Source organism: Centropristis striata, chromosome 12 (assembly GCF_030273125.1).
Source record: "Centropristis striata isolate RG_2023a ecotype Rhode Island chromosome 12, C.striata_1.0, whole genome shotgun sequence".
In the NCBI taxonomy this organism is placed as follows: domain Eukaryota; kingdom Metazoa; phylum Chordata; class Actinopteri; order Perciformes; family Serranidae; genus Centropristis; species Centropristis striata.
This window is the reverse complement of record NC_081528.1, coordinates 7,479,084-7,506,184: the sequence shown is the minus strand read 5'-3', so window position 1 is coordinate 7,506,184 and position 27,101 is coordinate 7,479,084. Positions and strand designations below refer to the sequence as shown.

General features: G+C 39.9%; 1 protein-coding gene across 2 annotated transcripts in view; it reads left to right on the top strand.

Annotated features, from left to right (window-relative positions):
• The window catches only part of LOC131981598 (protocadherin-1-like), a 252,684-nt gene that overhangs the window by 116,338 nt on the left and 109,245 nt on the right, over positions 1-27,101 (top strand). For both annotated transcript variants that reach the window (XM_059345977.1, XM_059345976.1), the window contains one exon: positions 14,556-14,775. In XM_059345977.1, the coding sequence (XP_059201960.1) occupies positions 14,556-14,775 (220 nt within the window). The remainder of the gene's footprint in view (positions 1-14,555; positions 14,776-27,101) is intronic.

The following is a 27,101-nucleotide window of genomic DNA, read 5'->3' as shown; positions in this document are numbered from 1 at the left end:
TCTCTACGTATACGGCATGGGTCTCAAACTTGCGGCCCTTGTAATGATATTTTGTGGCCCTCACCTTGATATGAAAGTTTAATGTGAGCTTTATATTAATGGCACTTGTCCACTTGTGTGGAAGGTCCCTTTAATTACTTTTTTTTGGGTAATTTTGTGTATTTTTTTCAATAATCGTGTGTCTTTTTGTTAATTTTGTCTTTTTTTTTTAAATAATTTTGTGTCTTTTTAAATAATTTTGTGTCTTTTTAAATAATTTTGTGTCTTTTTTGGTAATTCTGTGTCTTTTTTTAATCATTTTGTTTCTTTTTTAAATAATTTAGTTATTTTTCTGTCATTTTGTGTCTCTTTTGGTCATTTTGTGTTTTTTTTTAAAATAATTTTGTGCCTTTTTTGCTAATTCTGTGTATTTTTTTTGTCATTTTGTGTCTTTTTTAAGTAATTTAGTGTCTTTTTTGTCATTTTGTGTCTTTTTTGTCATTTTGTGTCTTTTTCTGGTCATTTTGATGCTGCCTCCAGCGGCCCCCAAGTAATTTGAGTTTGAGACCCCTGCTGTACGGACTTTGTCTCTCTTGAATCAAAGTCACGTGACTTCCTCCCTGCAAGTCCCAACTCACAGCTCATGGTTTCATGGGTTATAAACACATTATTGTGTGCTGCTTTTGGTAAACGACAACAGCCTGCAGGGTGTTTTCAGATTCATTTTCACAGTGAGCGGAGTTGTTTCTCCAGTCTTGGTGCCCATATTCCTGAACAAGGGAAAGTTAAGGTAATGATCTTCTGCATCGGTTATCTGCCACAGCTGGTTAGGTTTAAGTTAACAGTTCACATTTCAAAATTGCATATTTTTCCTCTTGTCTGTTGTGCTATTTGTCAATCCAGATTGTTTTGATTTGAAGATATGGGAGTCGACCTTTCCCTTTCTGTTTTTCAAATCAATTTTTTGGTCCTTTGAGCATCACAAGCAAAGTGCCATATATTTCCATTACATTGGAGAGAAGGCAGATATCTCCAACAAAACATGTCTTTTTTCCTGATTGAAGCCTTCGTCACACATGACCATTCAAGGAGCAAAATTTCTAAAATGTACCAATATTTTCAGTTTTTACTGTTTCTGTTTATGACAAAAACCCTCATTTTTAAATGAATCAGAAAAGAAATATATACTGTACTTGTACATTTTGAGCTTTTAAGTTCACATTTCACAAAATAAACGCCAAGTCACGAAACAAGACATTCGGGGTGTTCAACATTTGCTCCCACTCCTTTAATTACGTCTCCAGAATTCTCTCTGTTCTTCTGATCTCACATCTTCCACCTAAAATCAGGAGAGAAAAGAGATTTACACAGCAGTCATAACTTCACAGAGAAAACTGGAAATCTTAGTTTCTTCTGCGTCTCGTTGAAGCTGGACGACAGCCGAGCAAATCAAAACCAAATCTCCTCGCTCACATCTCTCCCTCTCCGTCTTTTTTATCCCTCCACCTTTCTCTCACTCTTTCATCCTCCCTCGCTCCGTCCTGGAGCCAATTATAACCTGCTGCAGCATTCCTGACTGGAGGAGGAGGAGGAGGAGGTGGTGGAGGAGGAGGAGGAAGGGAGGTGTTTTTAGGGATTAACATACCAGAGCTGTCAGCTGGAAACCACTTCATCCCACTTTTTTGCTGTTTTTCTGCTTCGATTGAATCTAAAGTTTTAGCTGCTCATTATGAAACTCACAACAAAAAGAACAATGCATGCACAGCCATAAACATAACGGCTAGAAACAAACAGAAACACATGAGACCACAGAAATACTTCACATATTGAAACGTGCAAAAAAACATTATGTATAGAAACCTATAGAGAACATATATGGAGAAAACACACAAACATTTAAAGACTTCTGTTTAGTGGTGAAAGAAAAAATAATGGCATACTTGAGTATCAATCATAAAGTATGATTAAATAGATTAAATAGAGTATCATATAAAATATTTATTTATTTATTTATTTGTATTTTTTCTTGTTTTTGTTTTTTTTTGGCCCACCACCACCCCCCCACTTTTGGAGGACAATTTTATTGTTATTTACAGAACAAGAAAAGGTCAAACAACTCAAACAGAAAATAAGGTAAATAATCAAAATATTTATTTCTAAATAATTCTGTCTTATATTCCGATATAATTAAACTATAAATAATTAACAATTTATCTATTATAAATTATATAATAAATATATAATCTATAGAAATAAATATAATGCTGTTTATACAAAAAATCTTGAGTTGACAAGCATGATAAACTCCATCTGCTTCCACTCAGACTCAGATTGTATGGAAATCCGATAGATCCTGTAAATATATATTTATATATAAAAACATGCTTCTGCTTGTTCCACAGTTTGCTGTACGAGTGACAGTTGAAATACATCAGTAAGTCATAAATGCACATACATACAGAAATACAGCAACCGTGCACAGTGTGACACCCCTCATCCTCTCGCCTGCTCACTTTGGGTCAGTGTGAGGGGTTTCCTGTCGCCGCGTCAGCCATCAGCACTGCGTTCACTTTTGTCAGAGAGTTTGAGCGCCGCGTGAGAGAGCAGCGAGGCAGCAAATTGAAAAATACAATCTGAAGAAGAAGATTTATTCAAGTTCTTTTCACTGATTTGTGTGTAAGTGTGTTTATGGATGTGTGTGTGTGAGGACATGTGTGTATGTGTGTGTGTCGCCCTCGAGTTCATTGGATTGCTACGTCAGTGTCTCTGTCACTGTCAGCTTTGAACACAACACACAAACACACACACACACCAAAGAGCTGTCAGGACTAGCTCTGTGCTGTGTGTGTGTGTGTGTGTGTGTGTGTGGTTCCTTTCTGTACACTGTAGTTTACCTGAGGACATGACTGGGGTGTGTGTGTGTGTGTGTGTGTGTAATGCTGGAGGTGAGTGTGTGCTGCAGAGTTATGGCTCCATGTGCTCTGCGAGTGTAACACTAGATTTACTGGCTCAGTGATCACACACACACACACACACACACACACATACACACACACACACACACACACACACACACACACACACACACACAGACACACACACCTGCAGGGCAGAGGAATGCAGGCGACTAAACTCTGGGAACCAGATGAGAGACTCAGCTGACCTGTTTCATCTGTGCGTGCGTGTGTGTGCGTGTGTGTGTGTGTGTGTGTGTGTATGTGTGTGTGTGTTGATATGAGGCAGAGTGATGCTGAGTGACAGATGCAGTGATACAGCTTGTTTCTGTTAGACAAAGACACAGAAGGAAGGATCCAGTGAGCGTCAGCAGTAATACTACACAGATGCAGTATTTGTTGTTGACCCAGACGATACTGTAGATTTTATATTTTATACCAAAGTCAAAATATACAGTATATATATACATATACATATAAAGAATCTCCGCTGATTGAATGAAATTGCTCTGTTGAATCCTGTATCTGAAACTGTAAAGAACTGAAAGCTGGCTTAACATCTGATGATCTAGTTCAGAACTCCATTCAAAATTCTGCCAATTTAAGACACTTTCTGAACGGCTGCTCATGTTTCCACAACTTTTAGTGGATAAAACGGCCTATAATTTTGTTAATATCATCAAATGACAGACAGTATGAGACGGTCAGACTTCCTGTCTGGTTCCAGCTGCAGATGCAAATCTTAAATATCACTTACAAATATAGTGGAAACTGCCTTAGTGGATCAAAATACTTGGAACAGTCAAATACTGTCACGTGTATACAGATGCTGTTTAAATAATCTACTTTTGGTAATCAAGAAGTCTGCTTCATTTTTTAATCTCTTCATACACGACAAATATTAAAAAGATACACTTTTGCACTTGTTGTATAAGTTTACTTACTGTACAGTGTATTTGAATGATACACATCACAATAATTCAATTAAAATAGTATTTTTGTCAATAAAAATCAGAAGTGTTATAATGCTATAAATATACAAACTTTTCAGTGAAATTTACTGTACTTAAGTGGCCGCAGCTTTGCCTGAAAAGAACTGTATTTTTACACTTTCTTACTATATTTTAGAAAGTTAAAGGTGTATTACTATGAAAACATTTGACTGCATACAGTACTGTATTTAAAGTAAATTCCTGTAAATAATGCCTGTAATCGCATATTTTTTCTCCCAGATTGGATTACAATATACATTGTGGCGCTGTATGACATCAGTACAGTAGAAAACTGTTCAGAGTTTACTGTAAATTTATATCACATGATCACCATAAGTGGTTTCCACTGTAAATAGTTTCATTATAAGACAAAATGGCTCTTATTTTCCTAAAACAGCAGGACTCTTAATGTCTTCTATGCATTTTTCTTTGTTAAACAGTCGTGGTTGTCAGAGGCTTTGTTTATATCTGTGTGCGCTCAAAAGTACTGTGCAATCATTCTATCCTTATATCCTCCAATCTATATTATCCGGGCAGCACCAGCTGTGCTCGATATGACTTTTGAGTTTTTCTCCATCAACTCCCTTTCTCAGGGAAAGTCATGCACCGAAATGCTTGTAGGTTAAATTTATATTGAGTTATTTGCAGACGTTCTGTCAGTTCGTCCTGCTGGTTCAAGTCTTCTGTGGAAATATGCATATTTTCTTTTTGTTTTCCACTTTAATCTTTGTGTGTGTGTGCGATATGAAGATGAATTCCACATAAGCAGCATCATGTCCATGTTTTGCATAGTTTCAGCATGTCTGATGGGAACTCATTTCCCTGCTGCAGCTTTTTGTTTTGGATTCATGTGGGAAACTTTACATAGAAACAAAGAGCTGCTTCTGTGTTCTTCGTGGGCTGTTTAATGTCCATTATCAGTGATCCAACTCAGTATCAGTCTGCGCTCGAGGTATTTTATTAGTCAGATAAAGTCAAAGAGGAGGAAGTGTTTAGAGGGAGATTTTCATAAACACTGTTAACTTTATTTGAGAATCATAAATAGACTGTCCTCTGTTTAAAACACACAAATCATTCAGATAATAAAATGTGGTCAGAGGAGCATCAGCAGTAATTCTACCCAGCTGCAGTAAATATACTTGCATATTTTGACTAGAAGCTCTGGTGATTGCCCTTATAGCATTTAGTGCCTGAAACTAGTGATGTGCCAATGAAGCTTCATGAACCATTTTCTTTATTTTATGACCCCACTAGAAAAAAAAAAGGCTCCAGCAATGGTAATTGAGTGTGTTTTCAGACCTTTTTTTTTTTTATCAGAGAGTGCCATCTAGTGGGCTCATAAAAAAAATAATATGGTTAATGAAGCTTTATTGGCACATCACTTCCTGAAACTGTTAAATTGCTGAAATCCTGGCACATTTGAAGAGCGAGTTCAAACTCCATTCAAAATTCTGCTATTTTAAGACACTTTCTTAAGACAAGTTCTTGTGCACTTGCTTATGTTTGGACAAGCACAAGTCTATCTATATTTTTGTTAACGTCAACAGGCAGGTGCACAAAAATGCAGCTTTTGCAGCCGCTAAATCTGCACAAATTAAACAAAAGTAAAGTGTAATTCTTAAAGCATTAGCTAAGTATGAAAGCGAGCCACATTGTACAAATAGTAAAATTCATGAAGATCAGTGTTACCAAATTATAATTATTTTCAGAAAGTTGGTGGTACTTGAAATGCATTTATATGGTTTCTAGCCGTCATGTTTGACATTTTTGAGAATGGCTCTGCACCTCATGGGTCAGACCCTGTGGTTTTCCATTTGAACGTTTAGAAAGATTTAAATAATTTCTCTCTGGTGTGAGAAATGAACATTTTATATTTAGTGATATCTTTATTAAGATTAGCTGATGTCATTTGTTTCGTATTATAAGTTGTGAGACTGTCAAATGGGAGACAACTGAGAGCCTGAGACACATGATGAACCTCCGAAAAAATGTTATAGTTAACCAACTATTGTTCCATTGTTATTTAATGGTATATAGACAAGATAAAACTGCATTATGCTCTGCAGGGCAACTTTGCTGTGGTCATCCATCCATGTTGCATGAAGTACAGGACTTGACTGACTTTGCAATTCTTAAGGGAACTTCTTTGTTCTTGGCGATAACACACATTAACACCTTGCTACATGGATAATACGACTCAAAAAAGGCAAATTACACTCAGCAAAACTTTACTTTTGGGCATGTTTGCTCTAGAATGTCCTGTGCTGAAATAATATATTTTTTCTTTTTTTAATGGGACCTTGACACAGGACAAATAATGCTGCCTTGCTCAAAGAACACATGACTGTGGTGAAAATAAAACCTGCAAGTGTTTAGTTTTAGGACAAACAGCAGCTGCAGGCAGATGTTCTGTTCATGTATGCGTGAGAACATATAGATGTAGAATCACTCACACACACACACACACACACCTGCTCAGCTCGGTGCATCACTGCCTGCAGCGTCGTGCTCACAACCTCTAATCTGAGAGACAGAAGGTAAAGAGTTGTTTGGGAAAGAAAGGTAGAGAGAGAGAGGAAGAGGGGAGTGCTGTTTAGGCTGCAGGGCAGTTTTCTGTTTCAGCACCGCATGATACACACACACACACACACACACACACACACATATATATTCTATATATATATGTATACACACACACTTCTTCCTCTTTCAGTCATTCCTCCTTTTGTCCTAATGGTCTTTCTCTCTCTCTCCCTCCATCTTTTTTTCCACTCCTCATTCATTCTCCACTCGGATTCAACACAGTTGTGTCGAATTATCGCTGGCAGCCGCTCCTCACGTGGGCCGAATGTGTGTGTGTGTGTGTGTGTTAGTCTGTGTGAATGTGTGTGTTGGTTTAAGAGTGTGTGTGCATGCATACTTGATAAGGACAGACTTTTATAAGCATGCACAATGCAGCCTCACACACTCTTATCTCCCACAGAGGGAGGTAATGAGGATCTCTCTCTCTCTCTCTCTCTCTCACACACACACACACACACACACACACACACACTTTCTCAGTTATCTCCCTCTCCGTGTCTCGGCTGACAAACAGCCAGCGAGGCGTCGTGCGTTTCTCCTCTCGCTGGTTTTTAATCATCTCTGAACAATGTGGCCCAGTGAACGCGCCTCCTCCTCCTCCTCTACTAACACCTCCTGCAGGAGGATGAGGAGCAGCCGCAGAAGGAGGCCTGGCCTTCTTTATCTGTCTGAACCCACTGCTGGCCTCCGACTCTTTTTCTCCTGCCACCTCCTGCAGGAGGGCGAGGAGCAGCAGCAGCAGCAGCAGCAAGATCAGGCCTGGCCTCCTTATCTGTCTGTCTTCTTCTTCCTCCTCTATCACCTACTGCAGGAGAATGAGGTGGAGGAGAAGGAGGAGGAAGTCTGGCCTCCTTATATGTCTGAACCCACAGCTCCTTCTCCCCTACTGCCACCTCCTGCAGGAGGATGAAGAGGCCTGGCCTTATCTGTCACTCCTGCTCTCCTCTTCATTCTCTATCATCTAGGATAGAGAAGTAGAAGGAGCAGCAGCAGAGGGCCTGGCCTTCTTATCTGTCTGAACCCAGGGCTGGCCTCCTCTGTTGCCTCCTGCAGGAATACAGGGAGCAGCATCAGGAGGAGGCCTGGTCATCTTGTCTGTCTGCACCCCCTGCTCTTCTAGCTAGCTCCCTTTTCGTCTTTCTTCTCATCCTTTTTCACTTCTTTTCTTTCTCCTTTTGGTTCGCCTGCGGCTCCTTTTCTTTACCCTCCTCCTCCTCCTAACCCTTTTTCTCACTCCTTCTCTTAATCCTTCTTTATTTTTCATCCCTCTATTAGTGGTCCTGTCTCTCCTTTTCCTTCTTCTGCTCGAATTTCTCCTCCACCTAAAGCCTTGTTTACCCCCCTACTCCTCCTGCGTCCTCCTACTCCATCTTTTCCTCCTTTCTCCCACTCTTCCTCTTGCTCTTCTTCCCTCCTCTTTCCTCATTGTCTGTCTCATTCTCTTTTCTCCTTATTCTCTCTTCTCTGCTCCTCAATCCCTCTTATGTCTCTACCTACAGTATTTTCCTCCATCGCCTCCTTTTTTATCTTCCGCCTCCTACTGCTCCTTCCTCCTCTGATCCTCCTCATGTTGCTCTTCCTCCTCTGCTGCTTGCCCTCCTGCTGCTCCTCCTCCACCTTCTGCTCCTCCATTCTTCTTCTGCTGCTGCTCTTTCTTTCTTTTTTACTTTTACCATCTCTCCATCCTCTTTCTCCTCCCTCTGCTCTTCATACAGCTCCTCCTTCTCTTAAACCAGTTACACCCTTCAAAAATTGTTTGTTAAACTGTTAAATGCAGCATTTCTTTTGTTCGTTTGAGTTTGATTCTGTCTCTGACAGCTTCACAGATCACATGCTGCTTCCACTTTGCAGCCATCTTGAATAAACTCTGTTGTGCTCCATTTAGAGCCTCTTTAATTCTGCCTTTCTGCATGATGGATTCAGCCGCATATTCATGGCCTCAGTGTTTCACTCAGCGATGGTAATGAAGGTCAGTTACTATGGATTCAAGGAAAAATGGTTCATCGTGCCTCCTTGTTTTACATAAAAGTGCATATGTGCATTTCTGCCTGCAGAAGACTGAATATTCCTCAGCGGAGAAATTAGCAGAAACTTCACTCAAAGTGCAGCATTAACAGTTTGATGTTGAGGAAGGAGGCCACGATGAGCTGTTTTTCCTTGAATTCTTAATTACTGACCTTCATCACTGTAACATTATATTCTGTGAGCACGCTCCCGTCCATTATATATGTTTGGAAGGTTAGGACACAGAATATTAACTGCTCAGCACAATGTGCTGATGAGGATTAATAATAAACAATGTCCACAGTGTCGTTGTTTTATGTGTTTCATTTGCATAAATTCACAAAATTCTACAATCGTCTTTCCCGTGTGGTTAATCACAGCGAGTTCATTTATAGAATTGATGCAATACATTTATTAGTGTAAAACCTGAGGGCCACCCATCTTTATTAAAACAACAGCTTTTTGAAATTATTGCAATTATAAAGTCTTTTTTCAAGGAGTAATTTCACTGTCGGACTGTCAGTCTGCCTTTAATAGTTTTAAAGCTTTTACAGTCTAATCTTTTGACAGGTGTATGGCATGTTTATATTTATGTCATAGAGCTAGTAATTTAATTAATTCCTCTTACAGGTGGATTAAGGATGACACGTCGGAACATTCCTTAACATAAAACTGTCATTTTACATAACGACAGATTTAACACATTTTTATTTGCATGAACACACACACACCATATTTGTGAGTGTTGTGTTTTTCACTGTAACAAGCAAAAGACAAATAAATGAAATAAATGCTGGATAAAGTTATGAGAAGATGGAAAGTTAATGCTACAAGCTACTAGTTTAATGACACTTGCCAGTCAGAAATCAAGGAGATCATGATCCAGTCGCTATTATTAGGAAACCCCACACACTTAAACTTAAACAGCAAGCTCATTCCAATCATCACACCCCTGCAGTTGTCTGGACCCAAAATTGGCCCAATTCTCCTCTAATGTAGGCAAAGCATTAGGGAGGACGTCAGTTGGCTCATTATTATTTTCATCTCATCTCCTACCAACAGTCAGTGCTGGCTTCTTTTAACCGAGACTACCAACTCTAACCAACCTTAACAAATGAGTTTCAGTTGCCCATGTTCAGTTTTATCTCTCGACTGCCAACCTGAGCTCTTCTTTGTAACCTAGACCTGATCCATGACCTGAGCCTGACCTAAATTGTCTTATACTTGTGAAAAATTTGTACTTTCTTAACCGTGAAGACTTTTGTTCCCAACAGAAGCAAATAACCAAACTTGGTACCTGATCTTCGTGGCTCCAAAAGTCTATTAAATCAATGATTTTCAGGCTATGAATGTCTTTGAATGTATGAATTCTGCAGGTTTATAAATGAGAAATGGAGTGCACTTATATAACGCTTTTATCCAAAGTGATTTACACTACACACTACGCTCATACACACATTCATACTGGTGGCTGAGGCTACCATGGCACACTGGTGCCACCTGCCACCATTGGGAATTAATTCACACACCGATGAACGCAGCATCGGGAGCAATTTGGGGTTGTATCTTGCTCAAGGATACTTCGACATGTAGGTTGCCATGGTCGGGGATCGAACCACCAACCTTCCGATCAGTAGACAACCGCTCTACCAACTGAGCCACAGCCGCCCCGTTTATTGTATCTAAACTGTAGAGGAGCAGTGTGTCTGGTTGTCAAGGCCTTCTTCTTCCTCTCTGAGGTTCAGGGTTGAGGGGAAAATAGGGCAGCAAGGAACACGAGGTAGTGCGGTCAGGTAGATGGCGGCCATGTTGTCCTCTGCATGGCGCCAATATAGAACGGTGGGGGGAGGGGAGGGGGGGGTGTCCTGTATGGGCGCAAGATGGCTGCTGGCGGAGGCTGAGGTGGAGGTTGTTCTGGATGTTGGTTGGTCTTTATATTCCTCCCCTCTGATCTGCTCCACTTTCCCATGGTGCAACCTGCTGAGATGGCACTTCTATTTCCAGCAAACAAACACACACACACACACACACACACACACACACACACATGAGCAGAAGAACTTAAAAGGGCAGAAAAAACAGGGATTTTGCAGAGCGTGTGTGAGTGTGTGGTGTGTTTGGGCGTGCTGGAGGTGACAGACAGGCAGGAGAGGGATGGAGACGATTTGATCCGCTTCATTTCTCTCTTCATGTATATATAGATGTGATTTATTTCCTAATGCTCACACAGCAAACAGAGCAGAGGAAGCTGGGAGCAGGAAGTAGTTATTAATAACACAAACTGCCACGCTGCTTTGCCTAACACACACATATTTAACTGTGACACCGCTGCAGGGCCTCAGGTAGGGACCAATCTGAATATTTGGCAAATGGAAATGTTTGTTCTCTGTCAATGTGTTCTGTATTATTTGTGTTGGGAAACCTGTGAGGGGAGAAACTGGCAGTACTACACTGAAAACAGAGCCTGTCTTCTTTAAAATAAACAGCTCGGGAAGAAAAAAAAATCACATATTCTTTACATCGTCGACCAACATTCTCCAGAGCAAACGGTAGCGTTCGCATCTTTCATTTGTTTTGGTTTTTTCCATCGTGCAGTTTCCGGTGAGCGTTCATAGAGCAGCTGCGTCAGCAGATTTTATATGAAAATCTTTCAATGTGAGGCAGCTCGTAAGTTAATATTGATAAACAGTCGTATGAAGTGTACATCAAACCATTGCTTTTCAGTTTGAACCTATAACCATATAACCATATATGATCTAAAATGTCAAGTATTATAGATACTTTGGATTACTTTAGAATACTTCAAAATGGTCTTCTTGAGTTAATTTGTCTGGGTCTTATGTGTAAAAGCTGTATACCATGAACACTTGGTTTAACTACTGTTTTCTGTGAATATCTTCTTTTTTTAACTCAAGAGAATCTACTTCATGATTATATCGAGCACTGATGTTAAGATGAAGATGAAATATTCTTGAGTTTCACTCAGATGATAGTTGGATGTAGGTATTATTGATTAGTGGCTGGTAGGGAAAGTGATTGGTTGAGGTGAACCAGGAGGGGGTTTCCTCATAAAGGAGTCTTTCTGATTACATTTTATTTTGCTTGAATTATCTAATTATTGTGTGACAATACAGTTGGAGTTATTTGTCTTCATGTGTTGGTGTGAGGCTTTGAAATATCTGCTGAACAACAAGCTCTATTGTGGGAAAATCACACCCAGCAGACAAACAATGAGCAGACATGGATGCAGTGAAAAGGAAAACAGTACAGTTGGTGGGTTGAAACAATTGCTTGCATGATGTAATACTTTTGGAATAAAGACAGGAAGTGTGAGTAATCAGATCTGCTCAGAGTCCGGTAATTATTGTGCATTTGAATGTGTTTACCTGGACAGTAGCCTGTCGCCTGAAGAGCCAGGGGATCTGGGCTTTTTGATGCCTCAACAGCACATTGTGTCCACACAGTTTAAAGGACAGGTCCGATGTGGTTTGAGTCCTGTGCATTTTCCTTCACTGTGACATTAAGTCTGGCAATTTTTACCTGCATGCTGCACAATTACAGATATTTTGAATCCATTTAGCTGAACCTTTCGCCTTGTTTTTGGATGCAAACAGCTGAACTGTTCAGCATCGAACAGCAGACTATTAGTATTAGGACGATAACCGTGCGTTGCTGGTTTGAATCCCTGCACAATAAACACTTTATATGAAGCAACAGCGAGGCAGTGAATCTTTCAGCTGCAAAAAAAAAAAAAAAGCCGCTTTAAAAAAAAAAAAAAGAGATAAAGGCATTAAAAAAAGAGCTCAGACCCGGTCTGTTTCTGTGTGATGAGCACTGATCTGCTGGTTTTACTGGTTCAGGGTCCTGACAGCGCCTAGTTGCCATGGTGACGGAGTATCTGCCGAGCCAGGGATGCTGCTCTTTATCAGCCTGGGCCGGTCAGCTGTCTGTGTGTGTGAGTGTGAGTGTGTGTGTGTGATTGAAACGTTTGACCATGCATTGTATGCCTTTGAATTAGGACACTGTTTGTTTGGCAGCACTCTTTGTGTTTGCACATAGTGTGTGTGTGTGTGTGTGTGTGTGTGTGTGTGTGTGTGTGTGTGTGTGTGTTGGGTGTCCATCGTCCCTGCAGCGCTATAGTGAGGCTAATTGTATTCTAATTACAAAACCATCAAACACGCGAGTCAGACAGCTACCTTCCACCCCCAGAAACACACAGTAAATGGAGCAGCAAAGTGTGTGTTCAGCCTGCTGCTTTTATTAAAACAATGTGCTTCATGACAGAAAGCACTCAGTGGGAGAAGGAGCAAACACATGTTGGAGAAACTAACAAAGAAGTGCAATCTAATGTAATGTCATCTCATCTACATTTAGAGTCATATGAGAAGATGATAGAAAAAGAAACATTATTAGCTTACTTTGGTGTTCTTGATTAATATTTTTGGGCATTTTATGACAACGGAATGAGTGTAGAGGGCTGAACACGAAGTAGGGACATTGCAGTTCATGCTTAGTGTCTTAAACACTTCATTTGAAACATTAAATTTAATCTAGGATTTAATTAAAATGCAGTCCTTTCTCCGAGGGAGGTCAAAATTGTTTTTAAACAATGCATTTTTGTTTAAAAAAATGTATATCTTAGATTGCAAGTTTTTGTCTCAATATTTTGTCAGATTTTTAAATTGCGGTCCTGATGAAACTGTATTTTTATTTATTATATTATATGTTTTTTATAACTGAAATGGTGGGGGAACAAATATTGGCCAGCTATTAGCCTACTTAACCCTTTGTAGTTTTGGTCTATTTTGTAAATGTTTGACTTCTTTTCTTCCTGCCTGTATATACATTTAAAAAATGTTTATCACGCCATGTTGGTTTAATTTTTTTCAGCACAACCTCACCTAAATGACCTGATAATAACTTTTTCACTTTGACTTACTTGATCAACATTTTGAACACAACAAAATCCCCGTAAAAATATGTGTGTGTTTTTTTTTTTTTAAACTTTCAGAACACAATTTTACAAAATAGTTTTAAATGTTGGTTCCAGGTATAATATCTAAGAGATAAAATGAGGAGAACACCTAGTTCTATATTTTTATACTAAATATATTTGACCTTATCTCCGGTTTTACTTGAGCTATCGTTTTCTAACAAAAACTGGCATGGTGTTTAAAGCCAGAACTTAAGAGGGAAGCTGACGGCAGGAAAAACGTTGAGTGTGTGTTTATCTTGCTAAAATTGTTGGAAATAATGCATTTTATTTGAAAAAATGTAGATCTTATTGTGCAGGTTTTTGTTTCGATATTTTGTCAGTTTTTAAATCTGGTCCGGTAGAATCTGTTTTTTATTTTAAGTGTATTTTCAACTGCTGAAATGACATACCTTAGCTTTGTTGGCTTGTGGGGAAACATCTATCGGTCGGCTACTCGTCTACTTAATAAATCCGATCACATCATACTGACATTTAAAGATATTCTATCACACATTTGTTCTTTTAAAGTTACCAGTTAATTTGCCTCTTTAGATGTGTGGCTGTGACGCATGGTGTTGGCTGTTGGTCATTGATTGATGTCAATGTCTTCATCTTTGACTGGTTTTTAAATAAAATATAAAGTAAAATGATTGAATTAAATGTATTATAAAAGATGTAAAATGAAATAGAATGACATGAAAGTTGTGATAGCATGAAATGAGATGTGTGCTGGTGATCTGAAAGTTGACTGATGTCAACTTTTTTTTTTTTTTAAGGAGCATAATCAAAGTGAGAAATCAAATCAGTGGGTTTGAGAACTTTGAGCGCAAATTGATGAAAGTGTTTGTTCCATTCGCTTTGTCTAAATGACTTCTTTAAAGTTATTTTTACAGTCTGGCTTCTTCTTGATGTCTTTAATCATTTAAAGTGCTTCATCTGCATCACATCAAGCTGAGACTGATTTCTAATAATCTTGCATGTTAAATTTAACTTAAAGTGCCACTATGACTTTTTTATGCTTTTGAAACTAATCCTGCGCCATTTTTTCTCTCGTTCTCCCAATTACAGCCTCCCCACCGCCGAGTGACCTTCTCCACGGCCAATCAGTCGCAGGACCTGCAGGACGCGTCCCAGCACAGCTACTACGACAGCGGCCTGGAGGAGTCGGAGACGCCCAGCTCCAAGTCCTCGTCGGGACCACGTATCGGGCCCCTGGCACTGCCGGAGGACCACTACGAGCGGACCACGCCTGACGGCAGCATCGGCGAGATGGAGCACCCGGAGAACGGTAAGACCAGGTGGAGTTTCCCCTCCCTCTACTCCTCTTTTCACCTCCTCCATCCATCATCCATCCACCCTTGTGGGGAGCACACACTCAAATACATACTCAATAAACACTGCTGGCTTCCACACACATTCACACACATGCACGCACACATGTCAAAATGTGGCATGTCAGCAGGAATACTAACGTTGTATTTTTAATCAGACTCCCACAATTCCCTGCTCTGTGTATACCTTCGTTAAAGAGGTGTGTGACCTCACAGCAGCACAACACAATCAATATGCAACATAATCAACTCCCACGGCTTAACGAATTAACATCCCAATTATGTAAATCATACTGAGTCCAACCTTCCATCAGCTCCACTTATAGATCCACAGAGGGAGGCTAGCAGGGAGCACGCTAACACAATACACTCCCTCTGTTGTCACTAGTTAGCGGCCTGTCATCACGTTAGCATGCTCATTTTTATATGTCTTTCCCTGTTAATCATGAGCAGGGAAATTAAAGGCTCTGAAAACAATATTAATACTAGCATGTGTATGGGAAAGCTAACAGACTTATAGATCCACAGAGGGAGGCTAGCTAGGGAGCACACAAACACAACACACTCCCTCTGTTGTGACTAGCTAGCGGCCTATCATCATGTTAGCATGTTGACTTGTCTTTCCCTGTTAATCATTTACAGGGAAATTAAAGACTTTAAAATCATTTATAATGCTCACAGATGTATGGAAATACTTGATTAGTGATTCTACATCACAATTAAGCTGACCATGCACAACATGCACAGACATTTTGTTTTCAGCTTGTTAGCGTATTGCTAACCCAGCATGTTGTTGCCTACCCTTTTTTTTTGCCTGTTTTGATATTTAAAAAACTAAAAGTGAGTTGTGAAAGATAAATAAATGTTGTTAAAACGTGTAATTAGCCTTATGATGCTACATCACATGACATATTTACCATGACACAACACACACACACATGCTTTTGCTTTACTTTTGATGTGTTTGAAGCCAGTTTAGCATTGAAAAAATTACTTAGATCTCTTCTTAGCATGAAATAGCATAATGCTAGAAAGATGAATAATGGAATCTGACCGGGAAATTCAACTATAATGTTTTCATACTAACTTTGATATTGACTTAGTAACTTTGGTGTAGTGAAGCAGCTGAAAAACTGGAAGGCGGGAAAAATGTAGAAACTAATAATGTTGCTGAACAGAGATGAAATTTAGGCAGACATAGCTGTAGCCTTTTAGCAGATGATAATTTGTGAATGATGCTTAATTGAACACATTGAACATTTTTGCTTGCATGCTCGTTTAGCATGAAAAAAACGAGCTAAAACAAAAAAAATCACATCTTGTTAGCATATATTATCATAACATGACCCATAAAAATACTGAAATCTGGGTATCACAGCTGTTCTTTTCATAATACCAGTGATAACTTTTAACAGCTTTTAAATACATTTGGTTTAACCACTGAAACACTGGAAAGCATGAAAATGCTAGCATAACAATGACACTAATGCTAGCCTCTATGGTAACATGCTAACTTTTACATTTGTGCCTCTTTCAATTTAAAAATGTAGTGAAAAATCTTGTTAAATAGAGACAGAAAACACAACTTTTGATGTGTTTTAAATCAGATTAGCAAGGAACAAGCTCACAGCAGTCAGAAGTAGGCTTGTAGTTTAAAGATATTGACACTTGCATGTTGACTTAACATTTTTATCTGCTCTGAAGTAGAAACACCAATACCGGATGGTAAAAAAATCACTTTATGTTGCAAAACAGCGTGCACTATTGTTATTAGCTGCAGTCAGTTAGCAGATGGAATGCTAATGAGTCACTTTGCTCTCTGAACCCACTGAATCATACTTTCTGCTTCAATTTAGACATATTTTATTATACTCTGGCATTGCATAAGATAGCAAAAAATGCACTCAGTGTCACTGTGTTGTTACCTCATGTTGGTATTAGCATATTGATGTATCTGTGCTTTATTTTAACCCTGCATTTGCTAATAATCAAGGTGGATTTATATTTAAGATGATGTATTGTAACTCTGCAGCACATTTGAAAAAGTCCAAAAATACATTAACCAGTAAATTCTTAAAAATCCATATTTAGCTAAAACTCCTTAAATTGTAAATATATCACTAAAAAACAAAAGTAATAAATATAAATATACATTAACAGCTGGATTTTTAGTCAGGAAATCCTTTCAGAACAGGTTTTGAAATGTTTTTAGTAATATTTCCAATAATTTCTACTCAAATTGAGTGGCTGACAGTTGAACAGTGCTCAAGAATCTCACAGTTGTTTTGCTAAACTGCCTTACAATAAAATTAGATCATGATATACAGTAGCTCCTGTCTGTTAGCGTTTTATTTTTAAAGCTCAGTTTCCCTCTGGCGTAAATAAAATACTTCATTTACCTACTTTCTGGAGCCAAATGATTCATTAGACACGCATCTAAAAACACTCCACCGCCTTTTTTACTTATGTCACTGTTCATTGTTCTGCTTTGGCTGTTAACGCCTCGTTATCACTTATGCCAATTAAGTTAACTGAAGGGAAATAGTTGGAACTGGCAAAAAAATAGAGTGTAGAGAGAGAGAGAGAGATGTTCAGTGTAAATGTCATCTATGTCTTCTTTTGTGAGGACCAACTCTCCCCCTCTCTCTCTCTCTTTCTCAACCCACAGGTCGTACGTATGCCATCTGTAAACACAATTATTCACAGCTGCTCGCACGCCCACAGGCTACTACCACCCTGCATGTGTGTGTGTGTGTGTCTAGGAGATAGCGAGAGAGAGAGCAGAAGTGTGTAAGTGGCTGTATCTCCTCGCACACAGTGGAATGAGGTCAGGGTTATGTTGTGTGTGTGTGTGTGTGTGTGTGCGGGGTGGAGGGGGGGGGGGGGGCAATGGTAGTGTTGTACAATCTTCCACTTTGATGGTCAAACATGTTTTAGCTGCAGGTATTTTCCCAAGGAAGTGTATGTGTGGTGTGTGTGTGTGTGTGTGTGTGTGTGTGTGTGTGTGCTACCAGCAGAGAGAGGTCAACAGATTACAGCTCGTCTTCTGAGGATTAACACACCACTACAGATACACTCTTCACTCTCTCACTTTCTCTTTTCTCTGTCTGATTCACAACGTAAACCTTTATTGCTACAATAAGCCTTTGCACTGGTTTCCAGTTCATAAAAATAATGCCGTAAAAAAGCCTAAAAATGCCTTTTTTTCTTGTTTTTGTCTCTTTTTTCTCCAGTGTTTCCCTCAACTAAACCCCATTCGAAATCCCATCGATTTTAGTCTGCACTCAAAACTCTTTGACAACACTTTATTTTGTCTTTTTTCAGCGTAGCACAAACTCCGCAATTAAAACACACAAAGGTAATATGTCATATGCAGCTGAACGTAATTATATTTTAACATTAAATGGTTAATCAAGCTGTGATTATAGCAATAATTAACCAAGCAGCAGAATGTGTTCTTCCTAATTAGTTTTTGTGAAGCAGTGACTCAGCCCAGTCTGGCTTTAGCTCTGCAGGTTTAGTTCACTTCGGTCTCTTTAGCGAGCTGTTTAGTAGTTTCCTTTTCCTCCTCTGCTGCAGACTGTATCGATCATGCAGTTGTGTGACTGACTGTTGATCGGTCAGATCTCAAGTGCTTCAGACAGATTGATGAAGAGCTGCAGGAACAAACTGACTGCCCTCAAACACGGCCTCTATCTTTTTCCCTTCAGACTGGTTCTATCACAGTTTATTTACCCAGCTGGATACATCTCCAGTTAGTCAGATTTGGATTTGATTGCAACTTGCTGCACGTAGGAATTCAATTCATCCTTCTGAAAGCAATATCCTGTGTTGTCACTATTTTCCCCCAAAAATTACATTAGCTGCTTCCAAACAAACAGCCTATATTATTTTCTTATTTTAAAGTTAGATAAAATGCAGCCATCAGAATTAGATTACGGCCACACCACACTACGCTGCTGTTTCAGTACTCGATTGCAGCACCATGTGACTCAGTGCACTATGTTTTGTTGCTATTTGTGGAGATGGAGGCATTTGCACTTAAACACATGGACAGTATGTGTGTGCTGAAAGGGCTCTGTGTGATTTCAGTTTGTTCTTAATGCATCTTGGTTGCTTTTATATGTGGATTATGCACATATAGTACAGTACTTTAATCTGGACATAATCCAGGTATAATCTGGATGCTTGTGATGTGCCATTTACATAACTGCTACATCACTGCACTGTACCGGAGCTGAACGATACATCCACATGCAGGTCACATTTTGAAATAGAAATGGTTGCTGCAATCTGTCTTGTTGCAACTTTATGAAACGTGCCTGCTACAATTTATCATTGTGTCATCAAGTTCATGTGTTTCTAAGATAAAGAAGAGCAAGAAGGAATGCTGGCTGAGCGGCTGCCACAGTAAACAAAGGTTAATAACATTTTGCTGAACTTAAAAATGGTTTCTAGAAAAGATGCCTCTCTGGTAATTTGGAGAACAGAGGAAGCCATTTGGAAGAACATTAAAATGTCTTCAAGCTAGAAACAAAAGCTCAGCAGTTTGTTTAAGTTTGACCTGGTACTTGGCCAGGACGTTTTATTTTTTTTAACAAGCGCATGTTGCACTTTAAACAGCTAATTTAACTTCTTTTACTGAGCATTTTAGGTGGATTTGGAAAGATTTTTAAAAGAAGAACACACATATTCAATCTTATCTATACGATAATAAAAGCACTCTGTTAATAATTGTATCTTATTGTATCTTATTTGCAACAAATCCAATGAAAATTGGGCAACACCTTATTCCTGGAAATACTAACCAAATGAGTATTCCTCCACTGCTTAAAATAGGCCCCAAAAATGCACTATTTCCTCCTATTTACTTCAGTAATGATCTCTTTTAAAATATTACTGAGCTTATTCAATTATTTGTTTGTTATATTTAGAAATTAAACAGTATATTTCTGAGGTGTTTTTATGTGTTCAGTGGAAGCAGTGGGCTTTTAGAGTATTAGAAGAAGGGCTAACACACTGTTGTTTTGGGGATTTTCAAACAATTTGTAAACAATGAGAAAATAATAGACAGCACAAGCTGTAACCTTCAGGAAAGGGACGTGTGTCGGGTGTGTTTGCCACATTTGGCAGGTGTTTGTTGTTTGCTCGTCCTTCCTTTCGCTCACCGTTGCCCAAACTGCCCTCACAGACAACACAAACATGTTTTCTGTGGTTTGTTCTGCAGAGCTGAGAGCAGAGACAAAGCTCGGTGTGGTGAGATCTCTATCATTTCAGTTCTGCTCCTCCTCCTCCTCCTCCTCTTCCCTCTTTCATCCTGCTCTCCGTCCTGTAAATGGTCAGATAATGGACGTTAATTCTATCAGCCTGTCCTCACTCTGCTAATGCACCCACTTCCTGTCTGGTGATGGACGGATGGAAAGAGGAGTAAAAACCAAACGGATAGAGCAGGAGAACAGAGCAGAGGGAAAGGGAGGGAAGAGGAGGATGTAGTTTTGTGGGGTTTGATTGCATGTGTGTGTTTGTGGTGAGAGATGGAGTGGTGGAAAAAGGGTGGGGGGGGGAGAAAGGAGTGAAACGTAAAAAAAAAATGGAGAGACAGAGAGATGATGCAAAGAGAGAGAGAGTATTCTGGTGCCTGACACTGATGGTTGCAGGATAACAAACTGATTTATGAAGTATGCATGTGAGTGTGTGCGTGTGGGGTGCACTCATCTCCCTAGATGGAACCATGCAAACATACTGTATTTGGGCACACACACACACACACACACACACACACACACACACACAGACACACTCAACCTCTTTATCTGCTGATTGCATCAGTCTGAGAGCTGTAGTAATCGCTGCACAACACACACACCCACACCCACACCCACACACACACACACACACACACACACCCACACACACACAAACAAGAAAGTGAGGCGGAGCATCAGTGAGGTTTTCTATCTCAGCTCTTAATCAGCGACTAGTTTGATTTCCAGATAAAACTGCTAAAACACAGAAAATGTACCATATGCAGGGTGACGTCAGCTGCTGCAGTTATACATTAACACGTGTTATGTGTTAGATAAGCCCCAACTGATGGGGAGAGATAATTTAAATGGAACTTTGTGAGTGTAATTTCCAGAAATCAGCAGATCTGAAGCATTAAACAGAAATATGCATATGCACTGTTCTTTCAGATTTATGAAGCTGTGTATAAGCATCATAAAGTTTGATTTATTCTGTAATTGTGTACATGTGTGCGAGCCACAGTCAGCTATATGTAGACACTGGGTGTTTCCAAACCCATAATTAGCTTTCTGTGGTTTGAATCAGTGGATGAGTTGATAAACTTTCCGGGTTTTCCTGTTTGGGGTGTTTGTTTTTTTCACACAGAAAGATATTTAAGCAAACCAAAATGCATCACTAAAAGTAACGAGAGTTTTCTCATCTTATTGGTCTGGCAAGCTTTATTGAAGTTTAGTGAAACCCTGAACAAAACTTTATAGTTTCATGATATCAAAGTTTTTGATTTGTGCAGAATGTGTGCAGATCAGACTTCTAAAGGCTGTGAGAATATGTTCAATTTTTAAAAGATGGGAAAGGAAACAGAAAAAAAGAAAAATGAGGATGTCGAAAAAAGATAAGACTTCTCCTTTAATGTGAAATTGATGAGATAGATTTACTTTAAAGATTGTAAAGGAAGGAAGGAAGGACAGAAAAGTATGGAGGAGGTCATGTGTTCTCCTCAGTGAAGCGCATCGCCTCCATCTGTCTCTTTTCCCTCCTCCTGCTCTCCTACAAGAGGCCTCTGACTCCTCTCCCTCTCCTCAGGGATCCTCACTCCCTGTTTTCCCCTCAGCCCCTCTCCTCCTCCATCATCCCCCCTTCTTCTCCTCTCTCCAGTGGGTGATGATGGGGGCCAGCGGTTCTCCTCCAGCCTGTCAGAAACTCCCAGGACAGAACTTCTATTTTCTGAAAACTCTCAAAAGGATTATTTTTAGTTTTTCTCAAAGTTGTGAAGCCTCTACGTCCAAAAAGTCTGAGATTTCCTGCAGCACTCCTCCAGAAAGTTTTCAGCAAAAATAAACTTTTCATCATCCATATTAATGATGCATATTCATGATGCCCAACAAAATTAACTAAACTAAAAATATGGTCAGAAATTATATAATGATACCAATACATGAATTCAATTAGATTGAGAAAGTTCAAAAGGCCACTGAGCAGGTTCCTTGACAGGTTCCAGATGTTCTTCGGATGGAGTATCTGTGTTTTGAAGAGGTCCTCAGGGTCGAGAGGTCAGTGTGAGTTTGAGGAGTGAACTTGAAGTTTTAGGAGTCATTAGTATCGTTCCAGGGTTCCCCGAGGAGGTCCGAGTGGTCATTAGGGAGGTTTTAGGAGTCAGTGAGGAAGTCCAAGTGTCAATCAGGAGGTTTTCTGGTTTACTAAGAAGTCATTGTGGTTCAGTGATTTGAAATCGAGGTGTTAGAGGTACCAGGGTTCAGTGAGCAGGATGTGGGAGTCACCAAGGATGATCCAGCAGTTATTTGTGAGGTTTCATGGTGCCGTGGGTTCTTGAGGAGGTTTCAGGTTTCACAGAGTAGGTTAGAGGAGACATCGAGAAAGTGTTTAAGGACGTCCAGGGTTCAAGGAACATTTTGGATGTTTCAGAGATCTTTGGGAAGGTACCAGGATGTACTGAACATGGTCCAGTTAAATAGGATGCCCTTGCATTTAAGGTCTTTTGTAGGTCCAAATGTGGAGTCAGGTGTTCTTAAGGAGGTCCTATTCCTTCAGGATGTTCCATGATTTCTCAAGGGTCTTCCAAGGATCACTGACAAGAGTCATTGAGAAGGTTCCAAAGTCCAAATACGATGAGATGAGATTCAAATTAATTGTCATTGGACAGAGTAACAAGTACTGGGACAATGAAATGACCAATACCTCTGAGAAGCGTGAGGTTTTTAAGGACAGAAGACATTCAGACATGCCACAGGTGACTGAATGGTGTTGATTGGTCATTAACAGAATTCTTGGACTGAATTCTGGATTAACGAGGTACCAGTGGTTCCTGGAGAGGTACCACTGGGCAGGGTTAAGGGGTCATTGAGGATGTCCTAGATGTTGCTGAGTTCTGCAGTTCCAAAAATGGTTTCAGGGGTCCAAGGATTCTCTCATGAAGTTCCAGGGTTCATTGATGTCCCAGTGAAAAGAATCTAGAGATCACTAAGAAGGTTTCAGGGCTCACTGAGGAGGTTCTGGTAGTATCTGAGGAGGTTCCAGGGATTTAAAAGTAGTTTCTTTTCCTAAAAATCATGTGTTTGGTGGATTTACTTGGATTCAGTGAAGAGGTTTCAGGTTTGAATAAGTCCAGGATCTTGATAATCCAAAGGTCACTAACGGACATTTATAGTTCCAGGTGTCTATCAGATGATCTCTGGGACCACTGATTAGGTTTTGTGAAACTTCCAGGTTTTCCAGGAATCTCAGATGAGGTTTTTATGTTTTTTGGGGGGCATTACAGGATTCATTCGGGTGTTCCACAGGTAATTAAAAGGCTCCAGAAGTCACTGAGTAGGTTTTAAGAGTTTTGGGGTGGTTTTTGAGGGGTAACATGATTCATTTAGACATTTTGTGAGTATGTGAGTAGGCTTAAGTGGTCATTGAGTAGCTTTTGGGGTCAGTGAGGTCTTACATGAGACCACGCGACAATTAAGATGTTCTATGGTTCATTAAGGTGGTTTTATGGTTCCCAGAGAGAACTAATATGTTTTAATGGTGCCACAAAGAGTTCTTAAAGAGTTTACAGCAGTAATTCAGATGTTCTGGAGGTTCAGTTAATGGGCTTTATGTGACTGGCCCCTGTGTGTTTACAGTGTCAGCATATAAGGTACAAGAGGCAGTCCATTTCCTGTTTTGACGACTGATTACTTTGCAAAAACCCCATTAACTGACTAATCATAGAGTGATCCATGTGTTGAACAAACACACACACACACACACACACACACACAGACACTCTTTCTCTACATGCACACACTCATTAAAGGCGGGTGTGTTACACCACTTCATGCTGAGGAAAGAGGCCGAGTGTTCAAAGCCTTTCTGGGCTGAACAACACACACATACACACACACACACACACACACACACACATACACACGGCGTTACATAATGATGTAAGCAGCGGTCCATAGTTTTGGAAGTGGGACACTCGCTGAGAGATGGTCTGACGAAACTACAGTCCTGAGGACGTCTGTGTGTGTGTATGTGAATGTATGTAGCTTCTTGAGTGTGTGCGTTTGTAGTTTCTTAAGTGTGTGTGTTTGTTTGTGTGTGTGTATATCTGCTCCTCATTAGCCAGTAGATAAAAGGAGTGTGTGGAGCGATAGAAGAGGTGATTCCTCCCTGTGGAACCATACCTCCCTCTCTGTTTCTTATTTGTATCGCTGAGTGTGTGTGGTGCGTATGTGTGTGTGTGATGTCAAGAAGCTTTATAGTAACAGGCGGCGTTCTTTGGATGCCCTTTCTCATCCCCGGGGAGAGAGAGAGAGAGAGAGAGAGTGAGAGAGAGAGAGGGAGGTGGATTTATTTTTCCAGGTCTGTTGTTTATTTGAGCTTATCTGTGGTGGCCGCTGTACACTACAGAAGGAGGTGTGTGTTTGTGTGTGAGCCTGCAAGTGTGTGTTTATGCCAGTGTGCGTTTTTGTATTTGGCAGTAGCTGTAAATCGGAGCTCGGCCAGCATTCGACTGATGTACAACAGCGAGGATGCTGAGAGCTGCAGCACACACACTGTGGTGTGTCCATGATTGGATTATTTTGCTGGTGTTGTAGTGAGATATAGATAGGTGTGTGTGTGTGTGTGTGTGTGTGTGTGTGTGTACTCTGTACTCTGAACCAGTGTTTTTTGCCAATCTCTTAGTTCCTTGTGGAGGTTCCAGGGGTCATTGAGTTCCAGGCTTCTTTTAGAGGTTCTAGGTGTACTTTATAAGGCATTAAGTGCATTTAAGAGTTTCCAAGAGTCACTTAGACGTTTGTTCAAACATTACAGGAGTCTCTCAGTAAGTAAGTGCTATTGGTCCCAGTGTCTAATTTATGAAGCTATGATAGATACATAATGGTTTAAGGGGTCAATGGGAGTGATACACATTAGGACAGAGTTATCATAAAGGTCCAAGGTGTAGTTCAGGGGTTACTGGAGGTGTTCCAAGGGTCCTAACACTTCAGGGTTCTCTGACGAAGTACTGCAAGTCTTAAAGGATATTTCAGGTCTGCTAAAACGACTCTCAATTGTCACTGAAGGGTTAAAGGAAGCATTGAGAATGGTTCAATGACCCTTACATGCATCTAGGTGCAGACCAAGCCGCCAGGAAGCCATCAGGCTTTGAATCTGATTTGACAAAGTGCACCAAATGGTGGAAGTACAGTTTCCCGGTGGTTACGTGATGCCATTTGGCCCAGAAATACTTTTTCCCATTGACTTTAATTGGGTAAGAGACATCAGTTAATCAGCAGATTGGTTTTAAAGGTCACAACCCAACAAAATTATTTGTTTTACTGTAAGAATTTTGATTAATCTCTTAAAACATTTGATTTCCATTCAAGTTAGCCAATTGCTAAACCGTAAGTAGCCAACTCAGCCATGCGAAGTCTCTAGTGCCCTTGAGGGGTTCATACATATGAAGGGGCCAGGTATTTTTAATGCATGGGAGACAAAAATTTTTGGCTTCATACTTCACTGAACAACTTTTATAGGAATGATCGGGGACGCCTCCTACGATGTATCCACTTCTCTTTATAGATCCATAATGTAGAGCAGTGTCCAGTGAAATGGATTCAAGGGTCATTAAGAATATTATAGGTGTATTCTGAGACGTACCAGGAGTCCTTTAAGAATGCTTCAGGTGTAATTTAAGAGGTTATGGGAGTCACTCTGAGGTTTTAAGAGTCATTGATAATATTGAAGGCATTGTAGGGGTCATTTAGCATCCTCAGGATTCCCTGGGACCATATGGGAAATACCCAGGCAATAAAGTTGCCATCACTTAAGATTGTCCAGGAGTTGATGAAAATGATCCATTTGCTATATTCCATGGACAATTGAAAGAGCTGAAGGCAGGACTTTTTTTTTTAGAAGTTCTTCAGAGGTTTTAGTGCATTTTCCAGAGTACTAGAGCTCTATTTACATGGTTCCAATGATCCACAGATTTTAAGGGTATTTCAAAACTTAACAGGGCTCAGAAAAGTCATGTAGAGATTCTGCTCTCAGATGTCTCCCAATGTTAAGAGGATGCTTTGATTCTGGATGTTGTTTGAGAGGCTCCAGGATTCTTAAAGTTTTCAACAATCCTTCAAAAAGTACTGGGTTAAGAATGTCAATTATTCCAGAGGACATGTAGTTTCAGAGGTTGTAAAAGTTCCAGTAAAGTGTTTACTGAAGGTCTCTTTTAGGTTTTCTTGGTTTCCACCAATAGTTAGAGGTTTCTCAGGAGATACCAAGGCTTCCTAAGGAGGTCCCATGTGGCAGTTTTGTTCATGGCCAAACTGAAGAGCTGATTATTATGCACAGTCAGGTGATTGTCCTGTCCATGTCTTTTTATTCCTATTTGTGAAGCAGAACAAACCTTCCAGAGGCTTATCACGAGCTTCAGTATGTCACAGAATCATTTCAATAAAGGAGATAACTTTACATTGCACATGTTTGTGATGAAACAGTGCAGATATTGAGGCTGTAGAAGCACTGCTCTGTATTTCCTCCTCTGGTCTCTGGTTTAGCTCTTTTTCTCAGGTATAGATATTCTTATTTATGAGCAACATAATAACTCTGTCCTTATCTCCCAGATAACATTGAATACTGAGCCTTGAATGAATAATAGGCCTCTGTCTTCTGAAGGTGAACTGTTCACATTTTCCTCAAGTGTTCCTACCTCAGTTATTGGTTTATTTGCTGACATAAAACCTTTAACAAATAGTAGCTTTAGAAGCCACGTGTACGACTATAATCATGAATATTCAGCGCAGTGAACTGCTCTGTATTCTCTTCAGAGGTTGAGTTTCTTGGCTCTTAAACTGCAGCTTGAATAAACTGTCAAACTGTCCTTTCTGTCAGCCCGAGTTTTCTTTATTGGCATGGAATATAAAAGCTCTTGAAATATGAAAGCCCTTCCTGCAGAGCAAAAAAAAAAAAAACACACAGAGGCATGGTTTTAGTTTTCAGCCACCGAAAGGTACTGATCCTTTATCAGATCTTTAGAGATGTTTCTAATTATTGATGTGCTTTACAT